Source organism: Mastacembelus armatus, chromosome 21 (assembly GCF_900324485.2).
Source record: "Mastacembelus armatus chromosome 21, fMasArm1.2, whole genome shotgun sequence".
NCBI classification, from domain to species: Eukaryota; Metazoa; Chordata; class Actinopteri; order Synbranchiformes; family Mastacembelidae; genus Mastacembelus; species Mastacembelus armatus.
This window is the reverse complement of record NC_046653.1, coordinates 7,404,569-7,423,571: the sequence shown is the minus strand read 5'-3', so window position 1 is coordinate 7,423,571 and position 19,003 is coordinate 7,404,569. Positions and strand designations below refer to the sequence as shown.

Here is a 19,003-nt window from a genome sequence, read left to right as displayed (position 1 = left end):
CATGTAAAGGGCCTCTAACCCTGTTAGATGTGTAGTCAGTGTTTTCTTTTTGTTTTGTGTCTGTGTTCAGTCCATGGCGGGCCAACTCCAGTCCTCAAGGGCCACTAGCCTGCTTGTTTTTCAACCATCTGTTTTTCTAACTTCTGATTAGCTGAAGACACCTGGTCCAGGTAATCAGCAGTGGGTAGGGTAGGGATAGTTGGAAAACAAGCAGGACAGTGGACCTTGAGGACTGAAGTTGGCCACCTCTGGTTTAACCACTCTTTCCTTAGTTATTTTGCATCTGTTGTTTTGTCTCTTTTTGCATTTTTGCACAGTTGTTTTGCTGTTGTTTCTGTTTTTAGTCATTTTGTGCTTTAGTAGTTTTCTATTTCATCATTTTGTTGTAGTTTTTTAGTCATTTGCTTCATTTTCCAATGGAAAGTCTAACAGCCCCTTCAATGTTCTCTGGCCTATGGGTCCCCCTGACTCAGTAGGCCCGTTCAGTAATCCTTCCATGCTCTAACTTTGCCCAACCTCACTTTTACAGTGTGGAAAAGCAAGGTGATCTGAAGCCGTGTCTCCATGCTTTGACAGACAAGCTTTAATTGTTCACAATCAAGCTTATAGACATGTCCAAAGCACTGTAAAACCATGATGCCAGAAAGAAACAAGCAACCGAGGACAAAGGGTTATGACACAGGTAGGAGTTAACCAATAGTATAATACGGTAAAACATTTTGCATTATTTTGTGTTTGATTATATACACACTCGCCATTATAGATTAAGTTTCCCATAAAACAAAAATTTTCAAATAGCAGTCTTAAAATACACACCATTTGTGTCACATTTGAAGCATCCGAAAGGAACAAAAGAAAATAAAAAAATCTTTCTGCTCACAAATGATTTTCCCTTTTATTTTAAAGATTTTTTTTTCATATACAACATTGTATTTACATGGTCTAATATTATTTACACAAAATTAACAAGTGGCACTGCGTAGTTAGGAGTTCTCCTTCTTCTTCCCTACAGGTGTCTTATTTTTTTAAACAAAATAAAAATGATAAATTAAAAAAAAAAAAAAAAGAACTCATTTTAACAATGCTTTATCTCCAACTTTTTTTTTTTCCCAGCAGCACTACCTGCACTCAGCATCTACAAAGTGCTGTCCTTTTCCTATCCAAGTATGACCATTTTCATTTGTACAAAAATACAACTAACCAAGCCCTCCCCATGTCTGGTTCCCTCCAAACTACCTTTGATCAGTACCCCAAACACACAGACAGTACCGATTGTGTGTCAACAACAAAGTACTTTGAACATCAACAGCTCATTGTTAGCCATTTTGTGCAGATGGAAACTCTGGCAGCCCTGATTTAATAATTATTAACTTATCACCGTGGGGCTGATGTCTTGTCTTTATGTTAAAAGCTAAAAAGTTTTTTGTTTAACTTTTTATTAATGAGTAGGCCCTTAGCATCTATTCATTGTAATTTGGTAATAATCTGAATTGGTTGGCACAGCCGCCAATTACAAAAACTGATGTAAAATGGCCCCTGGGTACCGAAAGGCTTTTTCGTTGTTCTTTTGATCTTAATAATCATACTTTTAAGGTTAGTAATTTATACAGATTTGCCAATGAAAATAGTGAAACCAGTTATTTGGTCATTCCCTGGTTAAACTTTGTTTGTCCTTTTGTGGAAAGCAAGCTGTTTGATATTGTGCTGCTATACCCATAGTATTCTGCTCAGATATGTCATTTGCCTTTAGGCCATGCAGATAGAGAGAGTGGAATCTGTGTATAAGGATCCAAAAGAGAGGCATCTGGGGAAAAATAAAGAAGAATGGACTGTGGATGTTGCGTGGGCTCTGCAGCAATGGCTGATATTGCCTAAGAGATGAGAGTCAGGAGGAAAGTAGTTTCTACGTTGTTGTTGATCCCACAACTAAATGTGGCAAAAGTATGATTCAGTTGTTCGAAAGGGAGGAATGAACAGAATTCAAATTGTTTTACAGGCAAAGAGTCAGGTTGACTGAAAAATAAAACTCCAAGAAGACTGTTTGCATTACTTCAAAAACTTGAGATGGGGTTAGATTAGATTTGTGGCTTTATGGCACAACCTTTCATTCCAGTTGCACAGACAAGCAGGCGTAGACCAGACAGACAACAAAGTGTATGGGGGAAATGGCAGAGGAAGAGAGGGAGAAATATACAGAGAATCTTACACACACTCATACACACAGCAGTAGGTTTTTCCAGCACAATCCATTGTAAAAACCTATGACAGCAGATACTGAAGCAGCTGATAAGAAAACTATCTCAAATTATAAAAAGGCTACACTCAATTCCATACTACTATGAAAAGTACAACGACAGCTTAACTTGTACTTGGACAAAAACAAAAAATAAGATTCAACAAGCAACTTAATGCAGGGTTTTGTGAATTAAAAACACAATATTTAGTATCATCACTCATTACACATCACCTTAGCTTAAAAACATGTGCCTTATAATGTTGAAAATATAATTGGAAAAGGTCAATTGAAAAAGTAAAATGTTTGTTGAATGTTTTGTTTGTGCTGCTTTGTGTTCTCTGGCAGACACTTTGGAAAAAGATGAAAGAAGCAGTGTTTGGTTTTAAGCTCAGTTGCTGTGACCTCTTGACACCTCTGAAACTTAGTTTGAAAAAAGTAATCCATGATAAAATTTTCTTGGAAAAACGACTAACTAGTCTTACAAATGATTGCTTACACAAAGCAGTGACGGTCCACCAGTCATAACTGCAAATGTGTGAGCAGGGACCTGGGTTTGCTCCAGTTTTACAGGTTAGACATCTTGACCCTCTGGTTAAAAAAAAACAAAACAAAACAAAACAAAACAAAAAAAAAAAACATGTGGAAGGTCAACAGATAGAGCTTTCAAAGTTCAGTTTTCTTCCCCTCTCACAAAGGTTGAGATCAATTCACTGTCAATTCAGCAAACATTTTTTTGTGAAACTTGGAGGGAAAAACAAAGACTGCATAAACTACAAGCAGCTTTCTACCACTTGACAACTAATTGACTATACCGGTGTCTGATAGGCTGACTCCTATTTGTTGTCAGGTCCTATCATAATGACCTGGGCAAAGTAATATTTGTTGTCCTGATCAGGGGAAACCAATCCCAAATAAGTAAGAACTCTTCACATAGAGGGGCTTTGCTGTCAGTGTCTGGCTCAAGGACACCTCAGCAAGGGCTCTGTTGCCCACTGTTAGTTGCAAGTGATTTAAACAGCTTGATTTAAAGTTGCACTGACTAAATATGAATTTGAAGAATGAAATGAACTGACCTCAGCCTTGTTTCTCGTGTTTTCCAGCCATGACACTTGGGAAACAACTTAGATTGAAGTGAGATTGTGTCTACTGGGGCCTCTCTTTAGATTGAAGTGAGATTGTGTCTACTGGGGCCTCTCTTTAGGACAGCATCCTTGTTTGGTGTTGGATGAATGTACTGTTCAGCATTATGCAACGTCAGGAGATTTTATTTCAAATAATCAATCAATAAGCGCTGTCAGTCAATCAGCTGCTGTGACCAACAACGAAGCGAGAGGTGGGTGCCCAGTAAATACAGCCTCTGAGGATTGTAAACTGCTTCTATTCTTTACTACACAAAACAATGACCACTTCAGAGCATACAAGCTCAAAAACACAGAACAAATTGGACTAAAGTGTCCAACTTGCCACAGCAATGAACAGGAAGTGAGACACGAAGTGCTTTCAGCTGTCCATCCGTCAGTCTGTGCTGTCAGAAACTTAGACAAGAAAGCTGAGAAAGATAAACCAAGTACAATAAATTAAATCAGTTTTTTCCCCCACAAAAAGCAATAACTAAAAAGTAGTTAGAAGAAGAGGAATCACACTACTTTACTACCTAAGATTTAATCAGGAAAGCATGAAGCTCCAGACTCATACAAACAAAACAACTTTTTTTTTTTGTTCAGTGGACAGGGTTTGACACAAACTAAAACACAATAAATACTCTGAGGAACAAAAGATAAGGTAGATCTCTTTATCAGCTAAAAGGACACTAAAAAAAAGAAAAAAAGGCAGGTCCGTCTGGCAGACTCGCTCAGAAGGGGACAGGGCAACCCTTTTGGGGTAAAAAAGGGAAGGAAACTTTTACATCCACTGGGACAGCCCTTCCCCTTCATACTTATGGCACTACAGCAATTCCCCATCCACATTTTATTCACGCATACTTTTATCTTACCTGAACATTCAATTCCCCTAATGGTACCTATTCAACACAGCTGGATTTTTTTTTTTTAAATTCGAGCTTGTCCATAATTTTCACGTTTGTTTGTTTGTCTTTTATTTCCATTTTTGTCAGCATAAAGTGCAACAGTGCTTTTGTTCTCTCCTCTGGTCACCTGGCCTCTTCCTGGTGACCCCTGATGACCCCTAGAGGTCAAATGTTAAGGGTTAGCAGGGTCAGGCTCAGGGTTTGCGCTGGTCTCACTTGTCACGCTGGTGGCGCTAGCAACGCTCGGCTCCTCCGCTTCCTCCTCCTCTTCCTCCTCCTCCTCCCCCTCTTCTGTCACTTCTCCCACATCTAAAACCTCCACCTCTTCGTCGTCATCATCCTCTTCATCCAGACCTCCTTCGAGCAACTCCACCACTGCGCCCTCTCCTTCTTCTGCTGCCGTCTCTTCTCTCTCCTCTCCTGCGTTCTGCAGCTCTTTCTTCTCCTCCTCTCTTTCATCATTCGTCTTTTCTCTCTGCTGGTACACAGCGGTCTTGAGTGGTTTAAATAGACCCTCCTCGTAGACTTTCAAAATGGCCTCACACACAAAGCGGTATTGGCTCTGATAAAGACAAACACAGAGAGACAGATTTTTACCTTTAGTTTGCTTCACAACCCATAGCTAAGACAAGTTTGACAGACAAAGGTTGTGTTTACATACCGGTGTTTGTATCATCATGGCCCTCTGGTCTCTCATAGTCCTGACGATATCTAGAGGATACACTGGCTGGCCACACTCCATTAGACACAGTGCTGTCTCCATGGTGATCAGAACCCCTGTTCGGCCAATTCCCGCACTGGAACAAAATAGCAGACAGTTAAATGCAGATAAATGCAAAAGATTTAAATAAGCATTGTGGAGAAGAGAGAAAGTTGCTATAAGTTGACTATGTGACTCAGTCAACATGAAACAACAACAAAACAGCTGACTATGGGCTCAAAGCCTCATATAATTCCCACAATAAGAAATGTACCTGCAGTGTACCACCACTGGCTGGTCCTGTCCAGCCCGTTTGCTCCGTACCAGTGCCACAAAGTCCAGGAAATCAGTGGAGTCATCAGGGACGCCATGGTCTGGCCAAGCCATGTACTGAATCTGAGTAAGCTCTCTCTGCTGCTCACTCTGAACGCATGCAGACACAGAGAGAAAGGAGAAAGCAGAAAAATAATATTTTATGTCATCTTTCTTATGCACTGCCACAGGATTAGATATTGTCATTCAGAAAGGTTTCATTATTTGAGGCATTGGAAACAAACTGAGGGTATTCACTCTCTTCAGACATGTCAAAGAGAATTAATGATTCTGAGGTATCACTCACACTCAACACACAACAGGTTATTTTATTTCATGTGGGCGACCAAGTGCATTTCATTGAGTTCTGTGTCCCAATGGGAGACTACATATAACCTTGTTTGTGTAATTCTGGTGTAATTCAATGTGTTATGAAACTAGTAGTGTGAATTTATTCTTTCCACTGCACTGGACCCCTGAACCCATTACATAAGACACTAGCTAGGGAAAACATTTTCTGCAGCTTTACTACAAATTATCCATTTTGTATTGCTGTAATCAAACTGTGAAAAAAAAAAAAAGAGACAAGTCACACTTTTGTTTGCTCAGGGAAAGGGAAAGAAAAACCAGACACACACTTCAGATAAGTACTGACTAATTTCCTTCGCAACCCATAGCTCCTGTGTTCCTCATAAACATTCCTCTCCGTATTGCCATGGTAACACATCTATCTCCATAGCAACAATCACAGGCAGAGGAGAATGCTGATTGCCTCCCACTACAGCCGTATACTTTAAAGGTCATGCTAAGATGGCCAACACATAGAAAAGCACTGAGGAGAACTCAGACAATAGGAAATAAGAAAACACCAGGAAAAAAAATTGCCTGTAAATATTTAATTAGGTTTTGTCATTAAATGTACTGCAAGAAACACCCGGACACAAAGATAATTTCTACTTGCACCAGCATAAACCGCCTCCACTTTAGAAGGGTTTAAAAAAAGTTTTCTAAAATAAAGACTGGAAGGATCAAGATGCTTCAGCATCACAATAAAACAAACTTACATTCTAGTTTTCTAACTATAATCGCCCCACTCTCTGTTCCTTTCTTCCCGTTTTTCTTTCTCTCACTCTGTTGGTTTCTGCAATGTGACTGACTAGGGTGGTTGGGTTGTCATGGTAACCAGATCCCAATACGTGGCCTGCATGCAGCAGCGGAAGCCAGAAAAAGAACAACCCACACCGGTCACTATGGCAACACACCTCCTCGGGGTCCATGGGAGCTCATCCTTCCTGAGTAACTGGTTCCCCTCTCTGATTGGCCCCACAATATGTCTCTGTGGAGCCTTCGCCCTTCTCTCTAACCTGCTCTGGTTAGCTGCATACACTCTCTCACTTTCTCCTGTTTCCACCAACATCCTCCAGTTCTTCTGATTTAGACCCAGCTTTTCCATTCCTGTTTGTCTTTTTGCCTTTCTGTTTCTTTTGACATCATGTACGTGTAGGTTTCTGTGTTTGTTTGTGCGTGTCGGTGTGTACAGTTACCTGTGTGTGTGTGAGAGTCATCTCCCGGACCAGGAAGGCGGAGTTGCCCTCCTCATTGTGGCACGTGACTGTAAAGACTCCGTAGGTGGCGCTGCTGTCTGGGTTGGGCCAGTATTGGTGACACTTCACCTATAAACACAGACAAAACAATTCTGTTTAGAACAGAACTTTCATTTATTTTACAAGTTACAGTGTAGTCTCATCTCAGAGGTCAGAGATCGGAGTCTACTACAGAACAGCACCCCTTAATTCTACAGTTAACCATCTGTTCTTTGCTATTATAACTAATACACACATTTAGAGCATATGCAACTCACTAGCTGCATGTATCATTTAAAACTCTAGAGGGGTATAGGTGATGATTCTCAAGTTGCCTGTCACATGATCCGATATTTAGACGTTTATTTTTGCAACTCAACACTGTGTTGGCTTAACCTTAGTTTTTATCAGGTAACTAAGTTCAAAGAGATACAGGAATCTGATTATGACTGCAGTGTAGTTAAATATCGTTATCTGAATACAAGGCAGTCATAAGGTGTTGTTCCATTTGATAATGACTACAGGGTAGTTATGTCCAGAAAAGCCTCACATACAGCAGAGGTTTTTGAAATTTTAGTACCCTATATGTGGTGTCCAGTCCTTGAAGAAAACATGTACATACCCGCCCCCTCTCGACTTGTGTTGTCAGCATGACCACCATGGATGAGCCCTGCTCCCAGGTCATTTGCCAAAAGTCAGGGCAGGTGTTGGGCAGCGGGCCCTGGCACGCTATGTAGCGGTTTATCAAACTGGAGGCTGGAATTTCCATCTAGAGGGACAGAGAGAGAGAAAAGTAGGGCATCTTCTTTTAAATTAAAAGTTGTAAAGTTTGCAAATACTGGAAACTTCAGCCAAATAACAAATAAAGCCCCTTCCAAACATACTCTTGCTGCTGCAAGTCAAGTTGAACAAGGTTAAATAAGTCAATGAGTTGAATGAGCCCCTCAATCGGACTATTTAACCTTTTTGAGTGTCATTTGAATGACTTGAGTGTTATAATGTTGGAGCAGCACAAGCTTATATACAACTTCCCATAGAGAGCAAACAGAAATGAACTATGCCTGGTCACTGTTTAGACTAACAACAGGCAGCAGAGGTTAGCTATATAATAAACGCTAACAGTGATGAGAAATTGTATTAGTGGGACTATATTTGATGACTGAGAAGCCAGGGCATGTGTCCTTAACCCTCACAATGATCATTTATTAAAGCACCGAGACAAAGATAGATTACACTGTAAAATACATTTATAATACAAACTCCACTCTTATATATCATTATCTATTGTCTGTTGTTTTTAATCATCCCTCTCTATTTGGAAAGGTTCTTTTATGTTCGGTACAGCTTCTAAAGGGCATTTATGTAACAGAAACAGCAAAACAATTAGGTTCACTCCAGAAAGCACACCCTCTTGAAAAGACAAATGCCTGGCTGACTCAGAAAGATGTAAAACAGGAACTCACAATCTTAACAAATTATAAGGGTGATATGGTTAATTCATTTACTAGTATGTCCACCACATGTTTCGGTGGTAAGCAAAACAGATCACACATCAAAGGAGCAAAATGCAGAGCTGATGTGTTTAAAAAAACAAAACAAAAGCACAAAATGAGGAGGAACAAACTCACATTGATGTAATTTGCATTGATGTAGTCATCTGTGCTTTTCAGAATGACCCGTGTGGCATCATCTGCAGAAAGAGAGATAGACAAGAAGAGATGGCGTGATTACAAAGAAAGAAAGACAACATGAGGCAAATGAAGAAAGAAAAATGTTCAAGAAGAAAAGAGGTGGAGAACAGAGAGAGAGAGTGATGAGAGGAACAAAAGGTTAAGGTCGGTACATATTTGAACACACAAGCCAACAGAATTAGTGCAGTCACGTACAAGGAGAGATGTCTCTGTAGCGATTTTTGGAAACATTCTGAGGTAATTTGGCACACAGCATGGTCATCCCCGGCCTCTTTCTGTACAGTTGCTGTATGAAAAGGAACACATATTTATATTAAATCTTTGTAATAGAAAATTCAGTAAATGACAACCACATTTTACCCTTCTCAAATTCCTAAGTGAGGAAACACTTTACAGTGCAAACATTAGCCTTGTGTGTACTAGGTAGCTGTGAATGTGTATTTAACATTCTTTTCCACTAACAGCAAAACACAGCACTTAAACAGAAAGCTTAAGTGATGATAAAGGACAGGAAGTTTTTGGAATGTGGAGGAGGAAAGACATTTGTGACAACAAAGTTAAGCTAATAATCAATCAAAAACTGTCTCTGTCTGCATTGAGTCTGCTTGTACGTATTTCCCCTCCTTACATCAAACTGTGCCAGTATGGCTCCACTGCTCAGGCCTTCCTTCAGTGTGGCCATAGAATCCCTCAAAGCATGCTGGTCAAGTTGGGCAGGGTCCTGAGGGGACTTCTCAGGGATGTACTGAAAATCTGGCTCGGAGTCCACCTTCTCCTCCACCACGTCATAGATGGCTGAAGGGACAGGTAAGAAATATTTTACAGTTTATGCACACATGGCTGTTTTAGTAGGTCACAGGAGAGTTGATAAGTCTCTAAGTATGTACATGGAAAATAAACCTCACAGCTCACATCATCATAATGTGTTGCATCATAGCAATAGATAGTTTATCTATGTGCAAATGGTAAAATCAAATACTGTGAACTGACAAGCATTCAATGCATGGGTACAATCTTTTATCTGCTTTGATATAAGAGAGGGTAGAACACATAAATCCCTCTCTGACCTAGTTAAAATATCAAGTTCCAGACTTTATCATCTTTAAAAAGCTTCCCTCCCTGCTTCAGTGATGCTGATTAAAGGAAATACTTTACCGTCTCCCTACAGGAGGAGCACATAGAGCTGAGATGTACAGAGAGGAAAAAAAAAAAAAACTATAACTTCTGTGATCTCATTTGCAATTATAAAAGTGAGACTCAGCTTCCCAAAGCACACAAGAATCATCATCGATTGCTTGAGACCATTGGGGGTGTGAGGGGGGTGAGTGGTGTTTGGGATGCATCATCTTTCTCTATGTTAGACTGACATTAACTGTTACTAAACATGAGAATACTCCCTCTGTTGAGGAAGACTGTGAAATGACAGTGATAAGATCAGAAAAAAAAAGCTACTAAATGACCTTGAGTCAGGATAAAATATTTGAGCCATTTATTGCAGACTGAAGAGTAGAAAGTGATATCCAGGTATCCCTTATTTATTTGTTAATGTTGAACTCACCGTTTGGTCTGACCAATAGGATGAGCTCCCCAGAGTGGCTCTCACAGCTGGCCCTTATGAACATGACCACCTGGTCATGGGTGTGGTCAGAGATGTCCCGCCCATTAATTAAGACCACCTGGTCACCCTCGTTAAGGCGGGGCACACACAGGTCAGCCTGAGGGGGAAGAGGAGAGAGGAAGACGAAAGAAAACAAAGGACGAGAGACGTTTCAACAATGTCCTTGTCTTTTGAGCCTTGGGCTTGTGTTTTCTTCTGTAACTCTGTCACTCAAGTTTTCATTAACATTTTCTGTCCTCATTTTCTCTTCTACATCACTCTCTCTCCTGATGTACCAGTGTGCATGGCTTCAGTAGCCCAAACATTAGCATGTGTGCGGCTCCTACACTCTGCACATCAATCTAACCTGACGTGGCTGACTATTCCAGCCACATCATTTGTCTGTGCAGCGCTATTCTCATTGGCTGTTCATGTTTGTTAAAATATGGATGGCATGAGTTCTATCTGGATTGTACTGACGATGTCTTATACTGCTATGGGGGAAAAAGGATTTCGTGATAATTGTTTTATCGTGTAGTCCTACTTCAGATATAAAATCCTAAAATCAAGTCATTACTGAAGCTGTACATGTTTGTTCATACGATTGTTTTATTATGAGCTAATACTCAACATTAATCACTCAGAATATTAGAGGGACTACGTTTACTTTTCTAGTGATTCATGGCTTATATGAGTAGAATACGACTTACTGATGTTCCTGGAGCCACTCTAGACACAATGATGGGCATCTTCTGGTCAGCTCCACCCTGGAGACACACAGACACGCATGATAAAATTACACAGCACTGTATGAATGTCCTTTGTTTTTTTGGGGAATAGGTGACAGTTTAGCAAATGGATGTCATGGATGTCATGAGGCATACACCTGGTTTTATGCCAATGACTACTTTGGATGAAGAAGTAAAAAAATTTTTTTTTAAAAAGTTTGAATGAGAAATGACCCAAGGAATGACAAAGATCAAAAGAACATGAACACAGTTGTGCCTCATCCAGAAAAAGCCTTCACCTTGACATTGAAGCCGAAACGTCCATGTTCATCAGGCCGCATCTTGATCAGGACCAGATTATCATGAGGGACTACTCCATTCAGCTGAAAGAGTTGGACACACATACATTAAATTTGTGTCCTATTTATTTTCTTTCAGCTTCCTCTGGGGCATAGCAAAATCTGTTACTTAACAGATCGGGACACTCAGATTTCGACTGTAAATGGTGGAGGTGAGACATCTGAAATGCAGGCAGCAGTGGTGGCAGGAAATAACAGCATAGCTTTTGCATGAGCAGTGTGGCTGCAGCCATGCTGCAAAAGGCTAAGCAGCTGACAGCTTAAACGCACCACCATGATTTAAGGAGTATGTTGGACATGTGTGAAATCATGTCATGTTTGTGTAGCAGTGATTGTCTTATTATGTAGTGAACATTTGCATCTTGTGTTTCCACACTGACCGTGGTCTTATCAGCATTCACAGGAACATCATACATCTCATTGAGATGGTTGTCGAGCAGACTCTGCTGGGAGTGGGCCTGGATTATCTGGCTCAAGGTCTTCCTGCTCAGTTGTTTGGGGGGCAGAGCTGGAGGTTGGCCATCCACCCCTTCTGGAGACCTGAGGAACGAAGAGTAGGGGGGTTGTGATACAAATGTAAAAGTGTTCAGTTCAAATGAATGTGACTAAGAAAAAAAACATATTCCACGTGTCGATGTGTTTCATTTGCATCGCTATTCTACATGATTACACCTGTACCCATTAGAGAATAAAATATAGTACCTGATTATAATTCTAAATAACTACAAATTAATGCCCAAACGTGCAGTTGAGTAGCTGTTTCTGCTATTAGAATAAATTACCTTAAAGATCGTAGCAAACCACTGCTACAAACTTAGTATAGAAAAATAGAGAATGAGTGGTCTAGCTAAAGGTCTTCCTGTTTGATAAAGTGAGCTTCAGAAGAAAGTGAATGAAAGAAAGATAAAGTATCAGACAAGGGGTAGTGAGAGAGAAAGAGATTGTAACAGACAGAGTGGCTTAATAACAATGTGTTAGTCACAATGCATTAACCTCAATAAAAGGGCTCCAAGAGGACGGAAAACATGGGTCACTCCCTTGGGGTGCTGGGGGGGATTTAACTCTATGTCTATGTGGGTGTATGGTGGTGTGCAGGCACTTTTTGGGGTCAGGAGCACCATTCAAAGAGAATTACCTTCCTTTTTTGCTTCTGCTACTGGTGCCAGAAGTGTCTTAAATACACAGATGCAAACTAACATCCATTATGGGTCAAAACCAGGTCACGCCTCAGAAGGCAGGCATTGCACAGCAGGCCTAAGCCAAGACTGAACATCCTCCTACATTACTGTTTCTTCAACACAACACAAAGCAGTGAAACAGATACACAACTACCTTCATACCACAACTTAGCCATCACTCTGCAATAAGGAGATTTTATATCTTGTTAACATTTAAAATCACAAAGCCCTGCTTTTTCATTGTCCTGCTGCCAAACACTTCAAATCTTAAAAGCATGGGGACCAAAGTAAATGAGCAGTAACAAATCACATGCAGGTCCATGAGAAACCTAAGTCTAAACGACATTGAAAATCATTTGAAGATACATTTACAGACACTTTCAGCACAAAGGCAACATTATTTTTTTTAACAATTTTACCTTGCCTCAATAAGAAGCATGTGTAAATACTGCAACTAAAGAAATGTATTATAAAATACCACATAGTTGCAGGGTACTTTGCAGATGGGTTACGGTATATTCTATAATTATCTGACACTGAAGGAAATAAAAACACTGCCTTCTACAGACTGCATGTAAAGTGACATGGTTTGCTGAACAGGTCATTTTTGCTGTGTTAGTGTTATGGCTTTCTTGTATTTCATGCATACAGCACTGGCACAGCATATAACTGTAGTCCTTTGAATTAGCTTTAATTCAGGGAAAGTCTTGAATGGTCACTGGGAAATCTTTAATTGACAAACTAAATTTCTTTATACAGTGAATAATTATTTATGCAAGAAAATTGGAAGACTGAATCAAGGAAGCTGAAACTGACAGAAAATTGGCAAAACGTTTGTTTTCACTAAATTCCCTCCCTAGGGAGTGTATCATCCAAATTAACTATTTTCAGAAGTTATCAAGTCAAGATATCACATAATTATTTTAGTTTGATCTTACTCATTCTAACATTATGGCAAATTGCTTTTGTGCTATAAGCATGTTGGCAATAATTTGAGGATACATAAGGAGAATAGTCATCACATAGCATATTTCAGAAACTTCTGTCAAACAGGAAGACAAGACATTCAAAAGGTTTGATGACCAATTATTTAGTCATAAAATGTGAGTTTTTAAAAAATTGACTGGAGGTGTCTATTAGAAAGTGAAATAATAATTTTAAGCAAACTGGCTTTAAGGTATTTTGTCTTGCCTGAAATATAATTTGGGCTCACCAGCATTTGATAATGCTGTTAGATTTGCTAACATTGTTGAAACATCACCAATAAAAATTTTTAACCATTTTAAAATTTTTTTTGTTTAAAGCACCTGAACACCATGCTAGCTCAGACAGACTCACAGTGTCCACCAAGCATTGCTGAGTGACTGCACACCTGATCAAGTGAGCAAAATGTCTGGTCACAAGTTTACAGATTAATGCCTTTGCTAAGCATTCCCACCTTAACTTCCACTGGGTTTCTAAGGAATTAGTTAAATACCAAATTCCTGAAGTCCTTGCTCCACGTTGAGACCATATTTATAATAAGGATTAGAAGATGAAGTATTTCAGTACTGAACAAAATTGCAAATACTAATGTTTTCCACTTTCAGAATCAGTTATTTTGCAATAGTATGAACATCTCATGAATGCATCAATAATGTTTTCACACTCCTTTACTAATCTCTAGCTAATATCCCCCCTATTGTTAAGAAGACTGGGATTTTTGTATATAGAGATATAAAACTGATTCATAACTTACTTTACGCATTTACCCAGAGGCAGTTTCTGCCTCTGGGTAAATGCGTAAAGAACAGCAATGAGGAACTTTATTAGTTAAAAGAATTCAGCAGCTATTTTATAGCGTGTGAGCTCAATAAGGACATGAAGAAAACACACACAGACACACACATACTAATTCCTACTTCAGCCCTGCTGTACAATTTCTCCACCCTGCTACCCACTATAAACACATTTTACGGGCTGCTTTTCAAAGGGTTCATCTTTCCAATGGGGCCAGCTAAGTGACACTGGGAGAGGGTGTAAACTGTTGGGAGAAGCCACAGACATAGACAGACATTTTAAAACTAGTCAACTCAGCAGTACAGTCAGACAAATTGGCACTAACACTGATGAGTAAAACTTGACTTCAAAATTAAAGGCCGTTTCTTGGGACATGCTTGATTTATGAGGAGTGTATTTATAGTGAAACCCAGTGTTGTGTTTTTCTTAGAGAAACAGTGGGGAAAAGGGGGGGACAAATAGAAAGACGAGAAAGAGTGACAACTTCCCCACAGTAAATCGTATTTTGTTGTAACAGCTGTGAGACTTACGGTGTAGAGTCCAGGCTGATGCTGTTCGCCTGTGTGGACGATGCTGACTTGTGATTGGAGGAGAAGACAGGCAGGCTGGGCGACGCATGGATCACATGATCCACCAGGTGGCCAACGGATGACGGGCGTAGTCGTGTACCCTCTTGTACAAACAATGAGTTCCTGACAAAGATAAGTATTGTTTTGATTAGGGTAGAGACACTGACATCATAATGGCATAGATGACAGTATTAAAAAAAAAAATTATAATTTAGAATATCGCCTAATTATTTATATCCCTGTAGGTGTATCAGGGTTACTGTTCATCTGTGCCCAAAGTTTCTCTTTGATAGCTCCACATTATGGTCTCTGTCAGTTCTGTACTGACAAGTGGATAATATGATCATTTCACTTGCCCTAATGCTGTTCTAACTATTTAATGAACAAATATTTATTTTAGTTCTACATGTTACCTTCAGCATACAATTTACAGTGCATACTTTAGGCTCATATCAGAATGCGTAAAGAACTATAGCTGTTATATAACTGAACAAACTATTCTTCCTCATATAGTTTGTGTCTCAGCACTCGGTCACCTCAGTCATTTGATCATAAGGTCAAGCCTTCAATGTTATAACTGAGCAGATTTTTCCAGTCTCTGACAGCTGTAATTCCATGAGAAAACATGGATTTGTAGCTAATAGTCTACCTGATAATCAGAATGTATGGACTTGCCTGCCTACCTCTAGACATTAGTGACATTACTTTATGGTGTAGATCATTGGGGGATCTGTTTTGTTAAATTTACTGATGAGTTCACTGGTATTGGCCTACTTTGATGATGCACCTGCAGCAGTATTATCTATATTCCAATTATGATTTATTCTGGTGTGGATCATATTATGATGCTTGTATAAGTAATGTGGTTTCTCATATGTGATCCTTAATGGTGTGAGTAAATTAAATGCAGGATTACAAAAGGAAGCAGCCAGCAGGTTAATATACCATAATTCCCTTCTACAGTCTGTGGTCTCCACTCTGTATGAGCTGTTTACTGTGACTTTTATTTCCTTTAACAAGGGGTTGTATCTGACAGCAATGTCTGACTTTCAAAAATAGATTGGGCATCTGAAAATAATCACAAAATATTTCTTCCTCCTCTCGGGCTCCCTTTCCCCAGTGACACGATGGGCAACAACTGAGGCCTCACATGACAAGAAAACAGCTCTGGAAGGTATGAAATTTTAGCTCACTGATTGGGCGTTCCAGGCGGCGAGCGAGTGGGCAGGCTCTGGGTCTCCAATCTCTCATCGGATAAGCTGTTCCTGCTGACTGACTCCCAGTCAGTTCCGCCTACCAACTTCCTGGCCAGTGGCTTGCTGGGAGACCTGTTCAGACCGAGACATTAATTTAGCTGAGCCTAGAATGAAAACAACATTAATAATACATTAAAGTGCCTGTAAAGTCTATCTACCCTTAGAGGCTTGTAATGATTAGATTCAGCTAACAAAGACATTTCCATTACCTGGCAAATACTCTGTCTTTGATGCCTTTCTCCTTTCCATACTGGACAGACTGTACCTCTGTCCGCCCACTGCAGATAGGAACAACAAAAACAACAATCAACAGACTGTTTTAAAAAATAAATGTTTAACTGAACTACAACAGGCTGACAAAGGTTAAACAAAGTGATTTCTAAAGTCAGCTTTACTTTTATTTGCCCAGTTTCCCCCCCCCTCCCAAAAAAAGAAGACATTTTTCATAACGGTAATATACTGTTATAATCAGCATCATCAGTTGAGAGTAGCTTGTCAATGAGGGCACGAACCATATTATCATATGATACAGTGTTAATAAAATAGAAGTAAAAGTGTATCTTTATTGGAAAGTCAGTTGATACTGTATGTCAAGGGGGGAAAAAAAACAAACCTCCACACACATACTGTGAAGAAAAACATCAGACCGAGGCTTGTTAATGCTGCAACACCACTGTTCAATAATGCATTACAAGTCCTTCAACTCTCAGTTCATCTCACTCACACTACATAGAAAAAGGAAATAGAAATGCTACAAGTGAAGTGACAAGGCAATGTCAATCCAGTAAGAAGACAAATGTTTATATAAGTTACTTTATTTCATATCTGCTTTGTTTGAGAAGGGAGTTAATCTGTGAATTGACTTGCACAGGATGCTTGCACATCGACATAAACACACGGTGATGCCTGAAAAACTTAAAAGACTGATTCAAGGCCAAATAGAAATATGTTACGGTTTCTTCTTTTTTGAGGTAAACCATATATAATTAAGTTGTGGTTTGCTGGAGTACGGTAGCATGAGAGGCAACCACTAGCCTTCCAGTGCTTTAGTTTCTTAAACCAAAGTGAAACAACAATTATCTTCCAAACAAACGTACTTCTGTTGATGTTTGCCTTGGCTCTTTGTGTGCTCATGCGCCTAACTAAGTGTATATATGTGTCATCTTGTTCCTACCAGTATCTGAACTTTGAGCCCAGGGTAAAGTAGTGAGCAAAGAAGTTTTTCTGAGGTGGGACGGGCCGCTCTAGTCTGAAGAATGTGTGGTGCTCCACACAGGCCTTCCACAGGTTCTTACAGGCCCGGTAGCTGACCATGTTGAAACCCAGCAGCGTGTCCCGCGTCTCAGTCTGTGGTCAGGGAGGACAAAGGCAGTTAGTCAGACTGTGAATCACACCTTGGTATTCAGCATATGAGGTGAGAGTGTGTGACCATAATTACTTTCAGATTGTCAGAAATATAGATTAGAAACAAGACAGGCAGGAGAGATTATTCAAGTGCCATGTTTCCCACCATTTCTTGTAGCCCCTCAGCCCTGTCAAATGAACTTAAATATTTCTTCATTATTCATATTGTTCAAATTTTCTCAAAATTGTGTTAGATTGTCAAGTTTAGGTCAGTTCAAACACAGTTCAAAAACCCCCTCACCTGTAATCAGTTATTGAATTTTCACCACGCAACACATTTTATTTCTTAAAATTTATCACATATTCTGACAAACATATCTGATTAAGACATATTAATTAGGACTGACTGTTTCACCAAGAATTTTTGATTGAAAACAGAGAAAGGAGGAATGACAACTAACAGAAGGACAGAATAAGAATTAGACAAAGAGGGGAAAAGAGGAGTACAGGGACAGAATGAACCTCAGTAATATATAAGTTATATTGATATTAATATAATTCTATGTTATTATAGGCAAACTGTTAAAAGTTTAATAAAATTTTTGCCATGTTTATGGCCAGTGACGCTCTAAAGATGCTTTTAGTGAAAAAAAAAAAATACAAGGACAGTATAATTTAATTATTAAATATCAGTAACTAAATGTGTGGCGTGAATAAATATTGGGTGCAATGGGAGCAACTGCTTCATAGAATTGAATGTTATATCATAAACAGAGAGATTTAAGTGTCAAAGTCATGAAGGACACAGACAGTAGAGGGTTAATCTGACACTGATATACACATATGCAGATGCAGGTCAGCTAATACCTACAGTACTGTGTGTACTGTGCTCAGACACACACACTGGATGAACCTAACCTCAACCTTTTTATTGTTGTATTGCTATTGTATTATTTGATTTAGCAAATTAAATACAACTGTGGTAGAGAAGTGGTGATGAATGCTGTATGTTTTGCTCTGTGTGTGTGTGTGTGTGCGTGTGCGTGTGCGTGTGCGTGTGTGTGTGTGTGTGTGTGTGTGTGTGTGTGTGTGTGTGTGTGTGTGTGTGTGTGTGTGTGTGTGTGTGTGTGTGTAGGCCTGGTATTACTCACATTGAGAGGACTTGTAATATCATTCAATTTCAGGGTGGCAACCTAAGCAAATGTAAAGTGCTCAGGAGAACTGAAAACAAACGTGTGTGTGTATGTGTGTGTGTGTGTGTTTGTATGAGTACACCTACCGTCTCTTTTCTCAGCTGGATGAAGAACTGTTTGCACTTGAAGGAGATTTTCACTATTTTCAACCTGGAAACAACCAAAAAATAAAAAATGAGACTAGTGTTGCCATAATGTGGCCGTTTGAGACACTGATTTACACATAAATGACACTTACTGACATAAAACAATCTTGAACAGAAGTAACACTGATATAAAATGTTATTTTGATTATTTTGCAATGCTAAAAGGAAACCAAGCAATTTAGTACTTTAATTATTCTACAGTCTGAGCTAGCTGCCTACCTATCATTCAGCAATACAGAGGTGAGTGGTCACATCCATAACTAACAAGGCACATAGTTTAGAAACATGACTGGCCCAAACTTCTCT

At 39.5% G+C, this 19,003-nt stretch overlaps 1 protein-coding gene across 3 annotated transcripts in view; it reads right to left on the bottom strand.

Annotated features, from left to right (window-relative positions):
* Nucleotides 1-683: 683 nt before the first annotated feature.
* Nucleotides 684-19,003, bottom strand: part of ptpn4a (protein tyrosine phosphatase non-receptor type 4a) — a 60,096-nt gene continuing 41,776 nt past the window's right edge. For 2 of the 3 annotated variants that reach the window (XM_026294911.1, XM_026294909.1), the window contains exons 11-28: nucleotides 18,638-18,701; nucleotides 18,510-18,551; nucleotides 17,189-17,361; nucleotides 16,224-16,292; nucleotides 15,952-16,086; nucleotides 14,720-14,881; nucleotides 11,613-11,772; nucleotides 11,173-11,256; nucleotides 10,856-10,912; nucleotides 10,107-10,263; nucleotides 9,177-9,343; nucleotides 8,744-8,834; nucleotides 8,486-8,547; nucleotides 7,480-7,626; nucleotides 6,819-6,947; nucleotides 5,237-5,385; nucleotides 4,924-5,059; nucleotides 684-4,824 (exon numbers count right to left, since the gene is read on the bottom strand). In XM_026294911.1, the coding sequence (XP_026150696.1) occupies nucleotides 4,435-4,824; nucleotides 4,924-5,059; nucleotides 5,237-5,385; nucleotides 6,819-6,947; nucleotides 7,480-7,626; nucleotides 8,486-8,547; nucleotides 8,744-8,834; nucleotides 9,177-9,343; nucleotides 10,107-10,263; nucleotides 10,856-10,912; nucleotides 11,173-11,256; nucleotides 11,613-11,772; nucleotides 14,720-14,881; nucleotides 15,952-16,086; nucleotides 16,224-16,292; nucleotides 17,189-17,361; nucleotides 18,510-18,551; nucleotides 18,638-18,701 (2,374 nt within the window). In that variant the 3' untranslated portion in view covers nucleotides 684-4,434. The remainder of the gene's footprint in view (nucleotides 4,825-4,923; nucleotides 5,060-5,236; nucleotides 5,386-6,818; nucleotides 6,948-7,479; nucleotides 7,627-8,485; nucleotides 8,548-8,743; nucleotides 8,835-9,176; nucleotides 9,344-10,106; nucleotides 10,264-10,855; nucleotides 10,913-11,172; nucleotides 11,257-11,612; nucleotides 11,773-14,719; nucleotides 14,882-15,951; nucleotides 16,087-16,223; nucleotides 16,293-17,188; nucleotides 17,362-18,509; nucleotides 18,552-18,637; nucleotides 18,702-19,003) is intronic. The other variant, XM_026294910.1, reaches the window with a different exon arrangement.